The sequence below is a fragment of the Clarias gariepinus genome, chromosome 6, assembly GCF_024256425.1.
Source record: "Clarias gariepinus isolate MV-2021 ecotype Netherlands chromosome 6, CGAR_prim_01v2, whole genome shotgun sequence".
NCBI lineage: Eukaryota > Metazoa > Chordata > Actinopteri > Siluriformes > Clariidae > Clarias > Clarias gariepinus.
The window spans coordinates 31,937,428-31,960,119 of record NC_071105.1 but is presented as its reverse complement, the minus strand read 5'-3'; the positions used below and the strand labels follow the sequence as shown (position 1 = coordinate 31,960,119).

The 22,692-nt window shown below is 39.5% G+C and overlaps 1 protein-coding gene across 1 annotated transcript; it reads right to left on the bottom strand.

The window, feature by feature from the left end:
* Nucleotides 1-344: 344 nt before the first annotated feature.
* On the bottom strand, nt 345-22,692 carry kcnj3b (potassium inwardly rectifying channel subfamily J member 3b). The gene is made up of 3 exons (XM_053499285.1): nt 21,447-22,692; nt 15,365-15,581; nt 345-2,551 (listed from the first exon to the last, which is right to left on the bottom strand). The coding sequence occupies exons 1-3, from the start codon at nt 22,113-22,115 to the stop codon at nt 1,836-1,838; spliced, it is 1,602 nt and encodes a 533-aa protein (XP_053355260.1). The 5' UTR covers nt 22,116-22,692; the 3' UTR covers nt 345-1,835.

The window sequence follows — 22,692 nt, the reverse complement described above, 5'->3', positions numbered from 1 at the left end:
TCATGTTGCTGAAAAAAAAAAAAGGTGCTGGCCAGTGGCAAGCTGAGCATTTCTGGTTACAATTCTTCTTATTCAAATGTATTTGAAACACCTGGCTGGCAATAAAAAGGATACATACTGTATACTGTAATTCTTTCACTGATTGTTCTCCTTCACCACATCATTTAGCCATAAAGCTTTCATAATATTAATATAGAGCCTACTGGTAGGTAGGTAGGTGTAGGTTGTAGAGTTGTTTTAACTGTCCCATTCAATATTGTCCCTGGATGTAAACAAGAGAGGCGACACGGTGAAAATATAAAGAGCTTTATAAATAAAAAGAAATACAGCAATGATATTGGTAAGCTAGTCACAATTAACAATGTCTGATTAATATTCTCTTTAAGTAGCATTCATTTAAAAATGGTGTACGTTGAACGATTAAATGATTTAGTGATTTATGGTATTTTGCTTTCCACCTTCTAAAAAAAAAGTGCATCATGCAGTTCCGTTTTAGAAGACAAATCTAGTAATGGTAGTACGTAATGGCCAATATTGCCAAAAGGTGATATTTAAGTAAGCAAAAGTGATAGTTAAGTAAGAGACGTCGTCTTTTGGAAAGCTGTCTACCGTCCACCATCTGGATTCAGACACTTATATTTGTGCAACATCATTTATTCCAGGGTTTATAAACTCCATAATTTGACGCGTTCAGGTTCAGGTCAGTCGTGGTTCTTAACGTATTGAAACTGAAACATTAACATAACACAAGTACAAGATTGTAGAGTCCAAGGTATCATGAAAAGCCGAAGGATTATTGCTTCAGTTTTCAAACACAAAACCATAACGATACCATTACAAGGTTAGAAGAGAAGATAGTTGTAAAAAATATGTGAAAAACAAACACAATTTTATGCTCTAGACTCATATCCAATAAAGCAGGCCATCACATATGAATGTGCCCTGTCACACATCAAACAAAGAAATACAATCCTTAACAAAAACATCATACAAGTTAAGGCTTATTCTTAGATTTGAGATCATATGTTTTTGGTTATGAATAGATACTGAACATGCAATAAAGTAATCACGAGCTTGAGGCAATCTGTTGGATATTGAAATGTCAGAAGTGAATTAATTTATTGGAAATGACTTGTTGATATTAAAAAGTGATTTGTGGTTATTGTGTAATAGATGAAGAACATCAAATTTAAGATTAAGATTCAAAATATTTCTCACATCTACCTTACAGCACAGTGAGAATATTTTTTTCAAATATCCCAGTAAGGAAGCTGGGGCCAGAGTGCCAGGTCAGCCAGGATGCAGCTCTTTTGGAGCAGACAGGGTTGAGCACCTTGCCCAAGGGCTCATCAGTGGCAACAGGGCGGCACAGGGGGCTTGAACCCCTAACCTTCTGATTAGTAACCCGGAGCCTTAACTGTTGGAGCCAACACCGGACAGAAAGAAAGACGGCTAAATCAGGCACACAAGGAGTCACTGACTGACTTCCTAGATTTCTTACCAGAAATCGAGGAATAGAGACCATCAAGAACATTTGACTATGTATGCTGCGTCATTAAAACATAATAATTAACATTTGATAAGAATAGTGAGTAATCTAAAAGCTGTAGACTATGTGTTCAATAATGTTTTTTATGCTCATGAATAATGTCTTGGATATGTGCCTGTATTTCATGCTCTTTGTGAAAAAAAAACAAAAAAAAAAAAAAAAAAACATGCCAGATTGTGTTAAGCAATATTAGGTCAAAGTTATATTCATATATAAATTGTTCCATATATAACATTATTGTCCAGTTTACAAAGGAGGTAAATGAAGTACTGAAAGTGAGGGGTGTTCATTTCAGACTTAACCCTGTAAATCTCTCGGAGTTCATCTTTCGCAGTTTGGGAGGCAGGTGCCCGTCCATTCTTCCTCCGATTCCAACCCCGACTCCTCCTATCCCTCCGGCCAGCCGCTGCAACTTGGGTGGCAGGTCTGTCACTGATTGGCTGATGGGGTCAATGCCTCCCCCAATCAGACCTAGCCTGGAAGTCAGCTTGTCCTCCACCGGGCTGAGCAACGAGCTGATCGGTGGCAGCCTGTCCTCGGCTACCCCAGGGGCAGAGCTGATTCGCTGAAGCTTGACGGGCAGCTCGCCCAGGTTGTACGTGATCTCAGAGCTCATGCGCATCAGCTTGCGTGGCATGCCGTCCCTTCCTGTAAGCTTCTGTAACTTAGCCGGGAGCTTGGTGCTGGCTAATGGGGCGGCCATGTTCATTGAGCCGGTCTCTGTATCGCTCTGAAAAGCTTCCAGACCGTCCACAGTGCTGCTGCCTTCGGTCAGACCTCCCGTGCTGTGGCAGAGTGAGGGGGCGGTGAGCGGCGAGGACAACAGCAAGCTCTCCTCCTGCTCTTTGACACTGTGTGGAGGCGTGGGTACCTCAAAAGTACCATGGAACTGCGAATAGTCTACCTTGAAGAAGCCCTCCTCAAGAGAGATGACTGGGAAAAAGCGATGACCCCAGAGGACCTCGTCCTCTGTGTATGATGTCCTTGCTTGGCAGGTCATGCCTGACGGAAACCAACAGACATGCATAGAAATCAAAGTAATTCTTTGACAAAGCATAGAGGTCCAGTAAAACCAAGTTTATACCTTTCATTTAAAGTTTACCAGCATGCAATTAGAAGTCAAAACCTTTCGAGTACAAACGATGGGTTTCACTGCAAAACAGGATAAACATTTTTGTACCCTCACACGAAATCATCTATAAACAAACTATTGCAAATCAAGAGACTGCAATATATCCCTGTGATATATGCTTTGAACTTGTTTTAGGTAAAATGCAGCAGTGAATAAATGCATTTCAGAGCAAAACTCTCAAGCAAAAAAAAATAAAAATAAATAAAAATCAGGGGTCGCCACAGCGAATCATCTGCCCTCCATCTAACCCTATCCTCTGCATCCTCTTCTCTCACACCGACTAACTTCATGTTCTCTCTCACTGCATCCATAAATCTCCTCTTTGGTCTTCCTCTAGACCTCCTGCCTGGCAGTTCCAACCTCAGCATCCTTCAACCGATATATTCACAGTCTCTTCTCTGAACATGTCCAAACCACCTCAATCTGGCCTCTCTGACTTTATCTCCAAAACATCTAACATGGGTTGTCCCTCTGATGAACTTATTCTTGATCCTATCCATCCTTGTCACTCCCAAAGAGAACCTCAACATCTTCAGCTCTGCTACCTCCAACTCTGCCTCCTGTCTTTTCTTCAGCGCCACTGTCTCTAAGCCGTAGAGCATTGCTGGTCTCACCACTGTCCTGTACACCTTTCCTTTCATTCTCGCTAATACCTTTTTATTGCACAGCACACCTGACACTTTTCTCCACCCATTCCAACCTGCCTCTTCACCTCCTTTCCACACTTTCAGTTCTTTCTGTCATGTGACCAGTACAGTCTGCAGTATATTATTTTCATATCCAATGCCGTTTCCTCGGCAGTCATGGACTACTTTGATATGCCTAAGTGGTAGATGTGCTATTGATGATGATGCTAATGATTCATTATTAGATGTACACTACCTCCTGTATTGCTTTTAATGTTTCCATCTCATCTTTAACAATCTCCCTCATTAAAAAAAATTGTGTTTTGTGTCTACACAAATGACAACAGTTTCTTCTTCTTCCTATTTGCTGTCAGTATGACTCACAACCAAAGCACAATCAAAGCATCAGCTGCATAAATCATACAGATAAAAAGCATAAATAAATCCTGAACAAAAATATCACTGATCCTGAAGTGCATATTCACAAACAAAACCGTAAGCTGGTTAATTCATTTTAAATAAAACTGTGGGAGGTGGATTTATAGTGTTTTGCAGAAAAAAGAAATCACACTGATACACAGAAACAATTTTGACATAATATTGTGCTGTGTTACATCCCTGTGATTCAAGGAAAACATGCACAAAATATTCTTTATTAGATTGGAATACTTTTGCAAAAACTAATTTATCTCTAAATTGCCAGATTTCTCATTTTGCAGCCAAATCTGCAAAGCTTCAAATATTATAAATTGGAGTGATCTCTTTCCTACACCACATTTTGCACATATAAAATTGAACAAATAAACCGTAGAACATACTTGCTACTATTAGTCATTTCCAATATGAGTCTCAATCGTATTTGATTTATGCTACAGGACTATATCTAGTAAATTTTTGATTAAGCCCATTATGGGCCTTTTGAGCATTGTCATGTCAACGTATGCTCATCCATGGTGCAGCCTATCAGCTTGTTTTTACTAGTTTCATGAACCAGAGTTGCCAGATTTCAGCAAAATGTCAAGTCCAACTAAAGTGCAAAAAACACACAAACGTCTTTATAGTCGACAGAAAAACTCAAGGATGGGAAAAACGAGACACATTGTGCATCATACAATAGATACACTTTACCTTTGTTGGTGTTTTTTTTTTTTTACATTTTATTTAATGTAATTCTGATTATTTGCCATAAAACAAGACCGTTGCAGCGACAGAGTACAGTATATTTAAACTGGCTCAGTTTGGTATAAAAAAAACCCTGGTAAAAATCAGGTAACATTGTCCACTCTATAATCACATGTGCTGCCCCTCCTTCACTGAAAACATTTATAGAGAGTCATCAGTGCATTTTCTGGCCCAGTGGGACTAGTTAGTGCCCTTTGACCCTCCCATTTGGACCATGAAGTGTGAATATAACTATATCATAATTAGCAAGGTGCCCCATGATGGCACAACATCTAAAAATCAATGGAAAAATCAATAGGCTTAAATCTGTCAATAGCACAATTAAAAATAATTGCTCATTTAAAATAAGTAATTAGAATGTTGGTGCAATATAAAGTCTGTAAAGTTTTTTAACCCTTAAAACCCAAGCGGTTTAGATACCCAGGTGGCAACTTCGCATAGGTCAAAGACGATAATTTTTATTTAAAAAAAATAATAAAATAATAATAATAAAAAAATAAATATGTGCTTATATAAAAGACTTTCCGGTGTGTGTTTCACTTCAAACTGTGTATTTGTGTTTTTGTATATGTCAGGTAGAACAAAAGGTACTTTTATAAAGAGTAAATCTTACCACTCCCAGAATATGTGAATGAAAGTTGCAAAAATGTAGAACCGAGCATATTATTATTATTTTTTGGCCATAGAAACAACCCAAAAACAACCACAGAAACACGTGATTGTGTGTATTTGTGCTGTTTCTTTGCCTTTGTGACCCAGTCGTGTTTGGGAAGGCGGTTAAAAAGACCTAAAATTCAGTTCATTATTATTGCCTATTTTGAGCTGAAACAAAAAAGAGCCTCTATACTGCCCAATCCTGAGCCCTATATACGTTTATAAAAAAAACCTAGCAAAACAAATAATGGCTAAAACGCTCTGAGCATTATCCTGTGTCACCCAGAGGAGGACGGGTTCCCTTTTGATGATGGTTCCTTTCGAGGTTTTTCATGGATTTTTTGTTCGTAATCACCTCCAAATTACTTATTAGAAATATAAATCTCTGAATCGAATTGGACTGCATGGAAACTATCTCATTATTACGTTAATAACCTTTGTAATGGTATCATTCTTTGTTAGTGAGAATGAATTGTACTGTTATCTCACACACACACACACACACACACACACATACACACACATAAACATGCACATGGGAGTAACATTTTCTGTTGAGCATCACCCACGGGAACGTCTGTTCACAGTCCATTTGGTTGCATGAAAACAAGAGCTTTATCAGAGGGAAATTCGTTAAATCTGTGGCTCAGCAACACTGCATCACCTTAATCACCAGTCACCACCTGATACCATGTTATCACAATACCTGGGTGCAGATTCGATTTATATTGGGAGTCTCTAAGTATCACAATCAGCATTTGTGCCGAGACTGGTGGAAGCGTGTGCAGTGTTTGAGTTTGAGACTAATTAGCTGACACATTTTGGAGAAAAAGGCTGATCGGAGGCTTTTTAATGCATACGACTTTGGATAATGGAACACAAAAATATGCGATTCTGTTGCACCACTTGGATGCTCGTGCACTCGGTTATAATAATCGGTTATATCCAAGGTTGATCTCTCTTAGCCGATCAAGCTGAAAACCAGCCAATCAAATGCTGCAGGGCACACACTCATACACACATTACAGGCAATTTGGGAACGCCAATTATCCTAATAGGCATGTCTTTGGCCTGTGGGAGGAAACTCACCACGCACAGGGAGAGAACATGCAAACTCCATGCACACAGACACAGGAGTGGAACCTGGCCGGGAATCGAACCTGAACCCTGGAGGTGCAAGGAGACAGTGCTACCTCTATTATACACATAAAAAAAAAAAATAATAATAATAATAATATGATGATTTTTATAGTAAGTAGGTGATCGCTACACAAAACATTTATAATTCATAACTGAATCAATTTTTTCCTTTAAATCTTTTCTGGACATCTCGTCATACAACAGGAAGAACACTATCACACCATCTGTACCTCTATATATATTCTTAGCGCTCCAAATATTAATGTCTTTATTTGGACTAAACTCAGAAGTGGACATGACTTAAACCAGTAGGCTTTTTATTCAAATCTATTGCTGCAGAAACGCTGGAAGAGACCCAGAGGTAAAATGGCAGTACTATTAACACAGTGTGTCAGTTCAGCTCCAGAGAGTTCCTTAGTTACATCACTTGAGTTCATGAACACCAGAATTTTAATCTCAACATTTTTTTTCAAATTTAATTTAAGCCACCATGAGTCAGACCAGGCAGCCGCTAATGACTACCACATGTTTATGTTAATGAATGTATTAGTATTTGTCCTGCAAGCTCCATGTCCAACTGCTTGCTCGCACACAGATTCAAGAAAATAAAAAAAAACCTTTGCTTATGTGATTTTTCTTTTTTGTCTCGCTGAATCACAATCTTGAGTCACTGGCTCAAACTGGATGACCTTCTGACAAGCTTTATAATCACATAATACAAATATACCATAAGAGACCTAATTCACTCAATGAAACATCTAAAGGTATCATAAAAGGTCAACAAAACATATTGTTATGTTATATATACATATATATATATCTCCTCTGGGAGATTTTGGAGACACAGCTATCATAAAAACACTAATTGAGGACAAATCTTGGCACTAATTAAGGACCTTAATAGAGAATTTGTGGAATCTGTGCGTAGCTGTTCACACCTTATGTTGCTTTTACATTTTTTATTTTAATTTTTTTTTTGACATTTTGGGCAATTATAAGGTGAGTCGAAAAATATCCGCACTCTGACTGTAAAATGTATTTAAATTCATCTTTAGATATGACAAATACATAATTTTTGACATAATCTTCTTGCTTTTCAATACACTTTATCCATCCGTTAGCAAGCTCTCGTATTCCCACGTTAAACATTTTTTAGGCTGAGCTGCCAGCCACAAATGCACCACGGTCTTCACTTCTTCATTCGATCAGCTTTCAGGGGACAAAACAGATGAAAGTCCAATAGAGCAAATTCAGGACTGTAGGGAAGATGCTTTAACACCTCCAAATCAGATTTTTGCAGCGTGTCGACAGTGTGGATGGAAGTGTACGCTCAATGTTGTCATCATCCGTGGATGTGGACGGGCGTCCGGGTCCTTCTCGATGGCTGCCGCTTGTGCAACCTGTCATGAACTTCTCTATTTATTCATACACACATACAAGTCTTCGATAAATAACGGCAGCAGGTACAACCTCAGACGACCAAAAAGACTCACTGCCCGCTGCTCTTCTTTTGTGCAAATCACAAGTGGGGCATCAATTTTTGCTCTCACCGTAGTAACAAATGAACTGATGTAACACATTAACACCTGCACAGCAGTGACTGGGGAGACGGTAGCATTGAACGGAAAGCGCTGATAAGACGGCCAACAGATGTTTTAATATAACCAGAGTGCGGAATTTTTTTTTTCTTGCAATTAATATATAGGTGGATCTGCTGTGAATATTTATAGATGTAGTATCTGCCAGCATGTGATCCAAGATTTGAGAATATTTTACAAAAAACACTCATTATTATGTACAGTGGAACAGAATTAAGTAAGAAAACCTACAGTAGATGTGTAAGGTTTTAGGGCATCTGGTGGGTTCTCTGATCTTGTGGCAGTGTTAAGAGACAATGAGCACAAAGGGCTTTTGGATTGTTTGGGGATCACTGAATGGGGCTCTGAGCTGCTAAAAGTGGCACTTATATCTATTTAGAGAGCAAGTCTGTTTAAACCTGCTCCTGCCACACTGGAAAGCAAGCTCAGGATGGAAAAGACGGAGGATCATCCGAGTCCCCGGAAACTTGTGCAGAGAGCACACATCTCCGGTTTACATAAACTAGCCCAGACTATGATCTAACCATCTCACACACGCACAAACACACACGCACCCATCACCCAGTCTAGCCGATACACTGTCTGTCTCTCACCCACACCGCGTGAGAAAGTTTACTGTCCGTGCTTGCCCATTGTAAAACCCCCATTTCTGAGTCGACAAGAGTGCGAAATATTATCATTCAGCTCATGAAATATTAAACAGGCTTTCTGATGTTCACCGAAACACTGCTCTAGTGCGTGTGCGCGCGTGTGTGTGCATGGCAAGTGAGGGTCCAGACTGATTTTCCTATAACGGTGCTTACATAATCACCCCATATTCACCCATTACAATAAAATTTAATTACAGCGATTGTTTGCGAAGCGGTTGCGCATATTACATCGTGTACTGATTAAAAACAAACGAACCAAAACATCATATCACTACGCGCTGCCAGATGACAGTTACGAGGGCAATTTATATTTCCAACAGAGATAATGTGTTTTTATGGTGACCGTCATTAAGAGCTCTGTTCGCGCAGTCGTGCTCTCGCTGACCTGTTTCTGTCATCTTTCTCTCGCTATGCTTCACCATCGCTCGCTTTTTTTCTCGCATGCATTGTTTGTCTGCTGTGCTCATGCCACTCTTTTGCACTCCCCCCCCCCGATCCTTCTGCAGGTGGCTGGGCTTTCTTTGGGTACCTTATACCTCTTTTTTTTTAATTTTTTTTTTAATAAAGCTACATCTCCCTATCATTATCACTACTTTGATCATCATTATCTGCATCGCTGTCTCCGTTTGTGTGCCATTCTGCACCTATTCATTAGTCAGTTTCTCTTCCTGAATGTCTGTGTGTGTGTGCTGACTTACATGGCACTACGCTTAGTTATTGGCTGTAATCGAGCATCCAGCTGAACTCAGTTTTCCCAAAAAGACTTCAGGGCTTTGGAGGCCAGGAGTAGCCATGTTCCTCCAATTTATCACAGTCTTCAAGGAGGGTCACACAAAGCCAGGGAATTGTTATTTAGCTTTCAGTGTGCGCTTTGCACCACATTGCAACCTGAACTCCAATAAGCATTCATCTGTTGAAGACATAAGTAGTAACAAAGAGGGCCAGAGACTTCAACACATAGTATGCACTGTACTTAGTTTAAACTTCCTCTCCAATATGCTAATATAATCTCTGAACAATCTGTGCCATGTGCTCCTCTGAGTCAGGCAGTTTTCAAAATATTGGCTGTAATATAATAGGCATCAGTTCTCCAGGAGCCACAGAGGAGTAGTTTACAGTTTACAGAGAATGCACTAAAGTATGAGCGCGTCTCAGACTGGAGGTTGACAACAGACACGAGTCCCGGTTTATAGCCAATGGAATAAAGACATTTTCCCATCATTTTCCCATCTAAATCCTGTACACCATAGCTAAACCTTATGAGCAGCTTGGACAAGGAAGACAAATGGCAGGTGTACAGAAGGTGTAGTGTCCGTAACTTTTTTTAAATTCAAATCTTTCAATGATCTTAATTGGGATGAAATTTGACCAATTTAGATTTCACAAGTAAAAAAAATAAACATAAAAAAGTGTATTATTCTTAAATGCAAAATTGTTAAGATATTGCAACATGAATTCGACACGGTTATGGACACTACAGATATTTTTTCCGGGAAAAAAAAATCCCTTATTGTAGTATCAATACTTATAAAGAAATATGAATAATTAGCATTTTAAATGATTATTGTTTGAAGTGAGACAGTATAATGCTTAAAAAAACCCACATATAACATCATCTCTCCAAAATGGCTGAAGTTAGCAACTTTTAGAGAAGCAAGATCGGTCACTTTTATGCTGCACAAACTTCAGGAATAGCTTTTTTGGCACACACACATTTTCAGTATTATACAGTATGTGTAACATTTAAAAATGAAATTATAGAATCAGTATCAATATCAATGGCCGAGATCAGACACATATTTGTATATACAGATTAAGGCATTTAAGAGATAAGCACATCAAGTATCAGATTGGGAAAGAATGTGAAAGTGTCATGGCTGTTGGTGTCAGATGAGCAAGCTGAGAAGCTTCTGGGGTTTTCACACACAACAGTCAAGAGTATAGAGTTTACAGAAGAAAAAGTGTGAAAGACACAAAACAGCCTCACTTGACAAGTTAAACAGTCAGTTTACAACCATAGTGAAAAGAAAAGCTGAACAAGAACTGGACCCCGATGTGGTCGTTCTGCATCTGCCACAAGGTTTGGAGTGTTTTTCTCAACATGACTGAAAAGAGAGGTTATTAGAGTTAACTTTTTTGGAGTACCTTTTTAGTTTTTTTTTAAGCTCAAACCCATCTGGCCATTCTCCTCTGACATCAACGACAATGCATGTATATCTATCCCAGGAGACTTGGGGCATGAGGCGGGGTACAACCTAAACAGGTTTGCACCCTGATCCATTGCAGAGCACACACATACACACACTCACATATTCATTCACACACTATGGGCAATTTGAGAAGACCAATTAACCTAACTTACATGTCTTTGGACTGTGGGAGGAAACCGGAGTACCCGGAGGAAACCCACCAAGCACGGGGAGATCGTGCAAACTCCATGCACACAGAGATGGGAATCGAACCCGGACCCTGGAGGTGCAACGTAATAGTGCTAACCACTACACCACAGTGCCGCCTTCAGGGACAATCTGTAAAGCTGCTTTGTGTTAAATTGTTAGTTAAAAGTGCTACATGTATATGTATAAGTTGTGGCCAAAAGTTTCGAGAATTACATAAATATTGGGAATTGGAAAAGTTGCTGCTTAAGTTTTTATAATAGCAATTTGCATATACTCTAGAATGTTATGAAGAGTGATCAGATGAATTGCATAGTCCTTCTTTGCCATGAAAACTAACTTAATCCCGAAAAAAACCTTTTCAGTGCATTTCATTGTTGTCATTAAAGGACCTGCTGAGATCATTTCAGTAATCGTCTTGTTAACTCAGGTGAGAATGTTGACGAGCACAAGGCTGGAGATCATCATGTCAGGCTGATTGGGTTAGAATGGCAGACTTGACATGTTAAAAGGAGGGTGATGCTTGAAATCATTGTTCTTCCATGGTTAACCATGGTGACCTGCAAAGAAACGCGTGCAGCCATCATTGCGTTGCATATAAATGGTCTCACAGGCAAGGATATTGTGGCTACTAAAACTGCACCTAAATCAATTTATAGGATCATCAAGAACTTCAAAGAAAGAGGTTAAATTCTTGTTAAGAAGGCTTCAGGGCTTCCAAGAAAGTCCAGCAAGCGCCAGGATCGTCTCCTAAACGATTCAGCTGCGGGATCGGAGTGCCACCAGTGCAGAGCTTGCTCAGGAGTGGCAGCAGGCAGGTGTGAGCGCATCTGCACACACAGTGAGGCGAAGACTTTTGGGAGATGACCTGGTGTCAAGAAGGGCAGCAAAGAAGCCACTTCTCTCCAAAAAAAACATCAGGGACAGAAGTAAAGGTGAGCGCTACCATCAGTCCTGTGTCATGCCAACAGTAAAGCATCCTGAGACCATTCATGTGTCGGGATGCTTCTCATCCAAGAGAGTGGTCTCACTCATAATTTTGCCCAAAAACACAGCCATGAATAAAGAATGGTACCAAAACACCCTCAAACAATCCAACAACAGTTTGGTGATAAACAATGCATTTTCCAGCACGATGGAGCACCGTGCCATAAGGCAAAAGTGATATCTAAGTGGTTCGAGGACCAAAATGTTGAAATTTTGGGTCCATGGCCTGGAAACTCCCCAGATCTTAATCCCATTGAGAACTTGTAGTCAATCCTCAAGAGGCGGGTGGACAAACACAAACCCACTAATTCTGACAAACTCCAAGAAGTGATTATGAAAGAATGGGTTGCTATAAGTCAGGATTTGGCCCAGAAGTTGATTGAGAGCATGCCCAGTTGAATTGCAGAGGTCCTGAAAAAAAAGAGCCAACACTACAAATACTGACTCTTTGCATAAATGTCATGTAATTGTTGATAAAAGCCTTTGAAATGTATGAAGTGGTTGTAATTATATTTCAGTACATCACAGAAACAACCGAAACAAAGATCTAAAAGCAGTTTAGCAGCAAACTTTGTGAAAACTAATATTTGTGTCATTCTCAAAACTTTTGGCCACGACTGTACATAAATAAAATTGAATTGAAATTGAATTGAATGTTCAAGTTTTGCAGGTGTTTCTAAAAAAGTGGCCAGAGGCTTTATTCATTAAGTTATTTACAGTGTATTTTTTTAAAATAATTTTTTAGGTTTGACTAAATTTTTCAGCTGAAAATAAAAAAATTTAATCAACGGCTTTTTAATTAATGGATACTTAATTAATAAGACTAATAGTTAACAATTAAAGTAGTTAAAATACGAATAAATAAACTTATTTTAATTAAGCATGAAATTAATTTGATCTGTGTTTAAATAATAATAATAATAATAATAATAATAATAATAATAAAAATCCTGATTCAGAATATGCAGAATAATTACATGACCTTGCTTGAATCGGATTCTCAATTCTGATTGGTTAGAAGGTGATGATTAATTTTATTTAATTCTTATTTTATGACAAACACTACTCATAAAGCCTAAGAATATATATATATATATATATATATATATATATTTTTTTTTTAAAGGTTCCTTAGTGAAAAAAGCATACATGGTTGTCTGGTTGCTATGGTAAGGATTTCTGCAGGAAAAATATTTGACATATATAGAGGAAAACTGCATGGTCAGTTAAATGTGTAGCTCTTACTGATTTTTTTTTTTCAGAGAGAAGCAAATCTTTAGTGTTGACTAGATGACAAGCATAGACGCGGGAAGCAATGTGGTTTCTCAGTAACGTGATAAGATATATGTAATTTACTTAGAGGAATAAAGAGGGCAGTGCTTACTGAGAGCTGTTTATATCTGCAAGGGATGGAAGAAATAAATTAATTAAGTGGATATTAAATGTAACAATAAATGGTTCATAATAAATACAAATAATTGTTAAATATATAAAATATTAAAGTACAAACAAGTAAAAAATCTCGCAGATTTTCTAAATTAAATACAAATAAATTACATGATGCCATCTGTAAATTAGTTGCATATGTTTCTATATCCATACTGTACGCCCTGTCATCATTACTATCATAATCAATCAACAATTTCATTTCTTTCCCTCACACGACAGTGAAAAGTATACGGATCTGTCTTATGACTAAAAACATACTTTGTTCAAATCCACCATCGCTAGTTTATGAGTTTATGTAATAAACACATAGGAAAAAACAGATCAGTGTTCCTTTCACATACTTCTCTGTACCTCAAACAGGCTGTGCGACTTTACTGTACTGAGCCCACTTAAGAAGGAGGAGATTTAGTTGCTATGGAAACTGATTCACAATGGGGAGAACAGAGTGCTGACTAACTGTACATAATTCTGTTTTTACCCACAAATCCGCTCACTTTCTGTGGGTGGAATATTCAGACTGCTTGCTGCTGTGCATGCACCGTTCATGTGGAAGACCTGTCGGCCGAAAACCTACTGTACATTCTGTGGCGACTGTGCGAAACACTGAAACTGTTTGGGGGGGTGTAGGTGTTTATTGGTCTTGGTATGGCTTGGTTTTTTTTTTTTCCCCATGCCGCTCTACAGTACATGCCTGGTGTACTTGCATGACTTGGTGCATTCGAAGCCTGAGGCACCGGGGGTACAGGAGAGCTTACCTATGATTGACAGGTGTGCTGATCTTACACCACGTTTAACCACCGAGATGCAGCGTGCTAAATAAAGATACCCTTTATGTTTCACACGTCTTACATAACAAGACTGTTGCTCTCTGTCTCTCTCTTTTGCTTTCTGCCTTTTTTTTTTATTAGCATTTTTAGCTCGACACTAAGAACATTCTCAACTCCTTTAGAGCAAGTCAGTCTGGTACTTCAGCGATGAGCCACCTACACCCACTGACCTAAACAGTGTACACCCACGCAAAACTCCCCAACAACACCGTTGTCTTTTTGTAAGAATAGTACAGAAGATAAAAATAATATTGTAGCTAACGCTGCGATATCTATAGTACGTCTGTATTACGTACGTCTGTGTGTCTCTGTGCAGAATGCCTGAAGACGTGTTTGTGAAACACCAGAAGCCTTAGCTTTACTGAAAGCACTTGGTAAGGTGTTCATATCCATCTGGCATGTTCTTTGCTATAACGTTACAGTTGGTACTGCACGTAATATCCCTCGTTATGTGGCACTCTGCTGCAAGTTAACCTTCGTCTCTTATAAATATTTATGATTCGTATATGGACTAACTCATTTGAGTCTAGTGCACTTTATTTTTCTTGCTTTATCACGCACATTTGTCAATTCATTTTGCATGGCACACAGACAGACGATCATCCATTTTCTTCACAGCGGCAAGCAACAAAGCGACAACAAGACACATTTGAACCGAGATTTTCTTATTACAATACATTAAAGTGACAAATCCAAGCACTTAACCAAACCTACGACATTGCGTGCTCAGTGTTTCTCCAGTTTTCCTACACACAACCTGCAGTTAGTTCCTTTTTAATGTTTTAAAATAGGTTGAATACCTAACCCTAACCATGTTTTCATTTAAAAATAGGTAAAAAAACATTATTGAGCATGGAAGGAGGTGGCAGAGATTCTGATAAGTGTATGCAACATATATATTTACCTTGCTTTGCTAATCTGCCAGTGCTAATATGTAAATAAAACCACTTTACATGATTAGGGCATTATTCAATTAGTGTAAACAAGGTAGACAGTTCTAAATAGCATTTCTCATCTGAATTAAAAAAACAAACCAAAAAAAAAAAAAACTGAACAGTGTAAGCGACAACAGTGGTAGTCAATGGGAACAAAGGGTTATTTTCAAGGAAAAAGAACATAAAACTGCATAACAAAACAGTGTATTTTTGCATGTGCACTGTAAAATCAATATTACCTGTGGTCTCCACAATGCCTTCCAGGATCACCACAATCTCAAACTGCTCAGTCTGCATGGACCGCAGGGAAAGGTCATAGAACGGGCTCTTCGAGTCGATCACATGACAGATAGTGAGAGGTGACACTAGAAACAGCTGATCAGCTCCTGTACTGAAACCAACATCCAGCTCCAGCTGGTCCAGAGGCAGGAATTCGCCCTCAGGAGTCTGCCGAGACTACAGAAAAACAAGGTTGCATTTCAGAAGCTACAATGCGCTATTGAGGAGGTTCACTGGACTTCATTATCTATGCACCATTCAACACATACTCTTAACAACGCTATAAAATCCACATCTAATTATGATGCTAGAGAGAAAGACAAGAAAAAGACAGCGTTGACAACTGGTGACATAAACCCACAGAGATGGGTGACGGGGTGGGTGAGGGGGGAACATTGATGACTTTATGATGGATCACCATAACTTGACCATACGGTACTGCTTGGCTGAAAATTAAATTGCACACCAATTCATCACACTGATTTATTGCCATATTATTGCCTCCAATACAGAGTTTCTCAATTCTGTTTCTGCACATTATATTGTACTCTAACATCCAATTTAACTCCGTTCTGGCATTTTAGTTGGCTGATGAGTTGAAGCAAGGGAAAAAAAACATGTGCAGGATGGTGGTAGTCTAGGACCAAAAATTAGGAACTCTGCTCTAAAGTAAAGCATATGTGCAAATGACACAGCAAAATCTCTAGTAATGAAATACATTTTAGCATTCATGTTTAAAATTGGATGTTAGAGCACAATATAATGTGCAGAAACAGAATTGAGAAACTCTGTATTGGAGGCAATAATATGGCAATAAATCAGTGTGATGAATTGGTGTGCAATTAAATTTTCTGTCAAGCAGTACCGTATGGTCAAGTTATGGTGATACATACAAAAATCGAACTAAATAAACTAAACTAAGGAAGTCGCAAATATTTTGTTCAACCACATTTAGCTTTGATTCCAGCACACAGTGTGGTGGCCAGTTCACATGTGAAAATGATTCCTCATTCCCCCCGAACCACTCTTTCATAATTTGAGTCCTCAAATATGATCATGTTATCAGGGAAGAAAAACTCCATAAATGTGTTAACCTGGTCATTCAGTACATTCAGGTCATCAGCTGACTCCTTGTTATTGCTGAGTCTAGACCTGACCAACTGAAGCAACAGCAGATCATAACACTGCCTCCAGAGACCTTTACAGTGGCCAATATACATGCGTCTGCATCGATTCCCTACTTACTCTGACCCGCTTTGGAATAGTGAACCTTGTCTAATCATTGATCCAAATTCCAATCTTTATGCTCCCTAGCAAATTGAAGCCTTTTTTCTATTTAGTTTCACTTAAAAGTAGTTTTCTCACAGCAACACCGTGGTTTAGTCCCAATCCTGTAAGTTCTCAATACACTGTGTGTGGAAATGTGATTACTTTCAATATTAAACATACAGTAGCTCTCTTCTCCATTGTCTATTTTTACTATGCAACGTCACCAAGTGTTTAAGTCATAGTCATTTTATTTGTGTGTGTTAGACAATTCTTAACTAAGTCCAATAATTTCAAACATTCTCCAGTCTGAAATGCAACTTTGTTTTTGTCAGACTGGCCGGATATATTTTATGCATGTGGACAAAGTCATTAGTATTTCAAGATTCAAAGAAAGTTTATTTTTCTTTACCTACATTAACAACAACTGGATGCCAGTCTGTTATGTATTTATCTTATTTCAGGTATTTAAATTGTAAGAAAATCATTTTTTATGAAATTATTTGCAAATTATGGTGGAAAATAAGTATTTGGTCAATAACAAAATTTCATCTCTATACTTTGTTATATACCCTTTGTTGGCAATGACAGAGGTCAAACATTTTCTGCAAGTCTTCTGCTGGTATTTTGGCCCATTCCTCCATGCAGATATCTAGAGCAGTGATGTTTTGGGGCTGTCGCTGATCAACACAGACTTTCAACTTCCTCCAAAGATTTTCTATGGGGTTGAGATCTGGAGACTGGCTAGGCCACTCCAGGACCCTGAAATACTTTATATGAAGCCACTTCTTCTTTGTTTGGGCGGGTTGGGATCACTGTCATGCTAAAAGACCCAGCCACGTTTCATCTTCAATGCCCTTGCTGATGGAAGGAGGTTTTCACTCAAAATCTCACGATACATGGCCCCATTCATTCTTTCCTTTATACGGATCAGTCGTCCTGGTCCCTTTGCAGAAAAACAGCCCCAAAGCATGATGTTTCCACCCCCATGCTTCACAGTAGGTATGGTGTTCTTTGAATGCAACTCAGCCTTCTTTCTCCTCCAAACACGAAGTTCTATTCTGGTTTCATCTGACCATATGACATTCTCACAATCCTCTCCTGGATCATCCAAATGCTCTCTAGCAAACTTCAGACAGGCCTGAACATGCACTGGCTTAAGCAGGGGGGCACGTCTGGCACTGCAGGATTTGGGGCCCTGGCAGCGCAGTGTGGCGGCTACTGATGGTACTTTGGTCCCAGCTTTCTGCAGGTCATTCACTGTTACTTTGGTCCCAGCTCTCTGCAGGTCATTGACTAGGTCCCCCTGTGTGGTTCTGGGATTTTTGCTCAAAGTTCTTGTGATCTTTTTGTCCCCACTGGGTGAGATCTTGCGTGGAGCCTCAGATTGAGGGAGATTATCAGTGTTCTTGTATGTCTTCCATTTTCTAATAATTGCTCCCACAGTTGATTTCTTCACACCGAGCTGCTTACCTATTGCAGATTCATCTATAGTTCATTCAGTCTTCCCAGCCTGGTGCAGGTCTACAATTTTGTTTCTGGTGTACTTTGACAGCTCTTTGGTCTTGGTCATGGTGGAGTTTGGAGGGTGACTGTTTGAGATTGTGGACAGGTGTCTTTTATACTGATAACAGATGCCATTAATACAGGTAACGAGTGGAGGACAGAGGAGCCTCTTAAAGAAGAAGTTACAGGTCTGTGAGAGCCAGAAATCTTGCTTGTTTTTTGGTGACCAAATACTTATTTTCCACCAAAATTTGCAAATGAATTCGTTAAAAATCCTACAATGTGATTTTCTGGATTTTTTTTATTTTTATTTTGTCTCTCATGGTTAAGGTAAATCTATGATGAAAATTACAGGCCTCTGTCATCTTTTTAAGTGGGAAAACTTGCACAATTGGTGGCTGACTAAATACTTTTTTGCCCCACTGTAGTTGTCAGCCAAATACACTCCTTGTTTAATAATCTAAGAATCACAGATGAAAAATCGAAAAAGTAAATTTATTAATGTTAAAATTAAGAAAAAGCACTAAATTTGACCAATTAAGCGTAGATGCTGTGACGTAATCTGGTACATAACTGCTCATAACGTCACTTCTCCTCAACATTTTGATTTCATTTAACTTGGATGCAGGTTTAAAACTGGGATTGCAGGTTTAACTTCAGCCAAATACCAAAGGACTGGCCAAGTTTTATTACATTCTGTCCAGCCAGTTTTGTGTGATGCTGTGACAAAATCTGGCTGGACAGACATACAGACATAAAAACATACAAACAGAATTTTGTTTCAGATCCTCCAAAATATGAAACATAAAGATATCAGTAAAAGGCTGAGTTCTGAGCAATGTACAGTTGTTCTATATTAATATGTTCTTTTAGTTGTATACTGTGAATTGATACATGGATCGTGGAACTAGAAGGTTGCAATGCGACCTGCTGTCTCACGATGCTGTTTACCTTGGTGCCAACATGACTAATACATAATGCAACATGTATACTAAAAATAAATACACACTTTCTTAACATATACACTACCAGTCAAAAGTTTGGACACACCATCTAACTCCATGGTTTTCCTGACTTTTATTCCTTTCTACCTTGTAAAACATCGCTGAATGTGTCCAAAATATCTCCTTTGAACAGCTGATGTTGAGATGTATCTGCTACTTATGCCCTGTAAAGCCAAACCAAGGTGCTGTTAATTAGTGATTTTTGGGAGAAATGTAAAAAATTTGAAACAAACTAGTTTCTTCTCTGCACCAGAGGCAAGTTTTGGTTTCGCTTTCCTGGGATGGTCTTCAAGAGTTTCATGATGGTGTTTGCAAATGCACTTGAAGAACTTTTCCAGAACAGCTGACCTCCATGTCTTAAAATAACAACTGTTGCTGTTGTTGTTACATAATTACCTAATTCCAGATTGTGTCATAGTTCTGAAAAAAATCCAGCATTGTTTTAGAATGTAGAAAATAAATCGAAACTTTTGACTGGTATGCACAAACTTGTGACTGGTACTGGATGTCTTAATATTTTCATCAATCAAAAAACTGCTGCCCCTGCACTCTGCACAATTGTCCACTGTAGACTATTCACAGATGTAGCTTCTCCACAGATCTGCTACTGCAATACCACAAATTAAAATATGGGTGACTGTTTAATAACCTAATTTTACATATTGAAAAGCACCATGCATTGTGTTATTGGGTTATTTGATCAATATGCATTAAATAAATTTGAGATCCTTTATTCAAATATCAGCATCAGAGTCCATTATGGTCAAAACCAAAAAACAACCATAATTTGGCTATGATGTAATCATTCTATGGAGAAGAAACTAAAGCTCACCTTCTTCCATTCAGCCAGCAGCCAGAATTGAATAAGGAATAAGGAACTGAATCTCTTTATGGCAATGACCAAACTATTTTTTTTGAAAGATAGATGTTGAGATTTGCCCTCCATACCTATAGCTCACCTCTGCTTTTACACGTGCTTTTATCAGATATGCTCCTGAACCAAACTGCTGACCTGTCTTAAAATGTTCTTTCTCTTTCTCCAATATTTTTTTCGTCCCTCACTGATCCCACTCTCTCGCTCTGTTTCTTCAGGATGCCACTCACACGCCTCTGACTGCAGCCAACTCTAATTGTGAACAGCCTTCCTCTGCCAACACTGCCATTTTCTTTGCTTATTTTTGGTTTTCACCTCATTATATCATTTCTGCTCAGCACTAAATCACAAAACGGCCATTGTTTATTTATACCTAACAGCTTGTACTTGCAGACCTCATTCTAATTCTCTTCTACATACATACATATAGTATATACATACTATATATATATATATATATATATATATATATATAAAACATATATATATATATATATATATACACACACACACACACACACACATATATATATATATATATATATATATATATATATATATTTTTTTTTTCCCCTCATATAGGTGAACAGAAGTAGTATGATATATTTTTTTACTTTTACTGTGCCTGCTCTAGCCCTCTGGACCTGACTGATTCATCCTGATACTTCTTCTGTTTGGAGCACTTGTGAATCACTCTCTGCTGTTGTACATGGTCCCAAGTGGATAGCCTAAAAATTCCACTTTATGCCCAAGTCTCACCCTGTCTATCTGGAAACTGTAGATTGGTACTGAAAGAACTGCTGCTGTAATCATAAACACTATGATATGAAAATCTTTAAAAAAATAATGACTTTTTTGTATTAATCTGGTGACACCTAGAAGAGAGTTCACTTTTGAGCCTGATTCCTGTCCCGGCTCACTCATGTCACTCACTCATCTTCTATACCGCTTTATCCTGTATTTAGGGTCGGAGCCTATCCCAGGACACTTAAAGCACGAGGTGGGGTACACCCTGGACAGGGTGCCAATCCATCACAGGGCACACAAACACACAGATTCACACACTACGGGCAATTTGGGAACACCAATTAGCCTGTCAAAGCTTCTTTCTCGTGATATCTTAGGAAGGTTTTACTTGCACCTCGGGAATCTAAATAAAAATCGGATATATTTTTTTTTTAATCAAGCTGCGTTGTGAAACCTTATAGAAACATTTATGAGAATAAATGGACGACTGACAGTAACATAAAAGCTAGATTGGTCCTACATGTGTGGAGCTGTTTCTGTGCGCAAAGCAGGATCGAGACACGACACTTGGGTTTATGAACCTAATGATGTCATGATCATGATGATAAAGTGGTAGGGAAGTGCTCGAAAAGTAAACATGCTCACTTTGAGAAGTTTGCATCGGATTTGCGCGGACACCATGTGGCTGTTTCTCAAGTTGCCCACGCGGAACATGAGCGTGAGCTTGCCGTCGCGCATGGAGATGGCCGCGTGTTCGCTGAACATGAGCGTCTCGGCGCGCTTCTTCGGCTGCGACATCTTAATGAACATGCAGCCGATCAGGAACGCGTCCACGATGGAGCCCAGGATGGACTGGAAGAGGAACAGGATGATGCCCTCGGGACACTTGTCCGTGATGTAGCGGTAGCCGTAGCCGATGGTGGCCTCGGTCTCGATGAAGAAGAGGAAGGCGGACGGAAAGTTGTGCACGTTGGCCACGCACGGTGTGTACTTATCGTCGCGCGCGCGCTCCAGGTCACCGCGCACGAAGGCGATCAGCCACCACATGGAGGCCATGAAGAGCCACGCTACCGTGTACGTGAGCACGAAGATGAACAGGTTCCAGCGCCACTTGAGGTCCACCAGCGTGGTGAAGAGGTCCGACAGGTAGCGGCTCGTCTCGCCGCCCAGGTTGCCATGCTGCACGTTGCAGCGGCCGTTCTTGTCCACGAAGCGCTGGCGCTTCTTCTTCTTCTCCTGCTTGAACGCGCCGCCGCTCGAGGACGTCGTCGCTACCTGGAAATCGTCCCCGAATTTCTTCCGCAACGCTGACATCGTGAAGTTAGAGCAGATCCGGCTGAGCGTAGTCGCGTCTCCCCCTGAGCACAGTCTCCGATCTCGGGTGTATTCAGAGCTCTCCCGCAGACGCCTCTCTTCCCCACATGTCTAACGCCGACACTGAAAAAAGTTGCGCGGAAAAGAGATTTTTCTGAGCGCCGCTCGAGCGCAGTGTGGGTGTTGGAAGTGATGAGAGTCCGAGCGCATCAGCTCTCTGCGCCACAGGAGTTTCCCTCCGATGTGCCTCTGTCATGGGAAGGACTGATGCATTTCAGATCTGGTTTTGACTTTCAGCTCGAAATCTCAAAAAGACAGTTAGGATATTAGATTGAGAGAGAGAGAAAAAAATCCAACACACAAAGAAACTCTCGGCTGATTTAAGCGCCACAGGCGCATCGGTAGTCTTTCCAGACCTGCTCTCTCAGGTGATGACAAAAAAAATCGTGCAAAGACACCCGAATCTGAACCTTCAAAAAAGGAAGCCCCGCTCCAACTTTGTAGTGTCACTGTGAGAGCACTAGCACGGTCGGTCATCCACCTCCTCCGATCCACCGCGATCTCCCTACTGTCAAGT

Excerpts from the sequence above, each read along its gene's own strand:
- kcnj3b (XM_053499285.1), bottom strand. The coding sequence starts at position 22,115 with ATGTCAGCGTTGCGGAAGAAATTCGGGGACGATTTCCAGGTAGCGACG. Across the intron at positions 15,582-21,446 it reads TCCGATGCAAACTTCTCAAA|TCTCGGCAGACTCCTGAGGG; the intron begins GTGAGCATGTTT and ends GTTTTTCTGTAG. Across the intron at positions 2,552-15,364 it reads AGGCATTGTGGAGACCACAG|GCATGACCTGCCAAGCAAGG; the intron begins GTAATATTGATT and ends GGTTTCCGTCAG.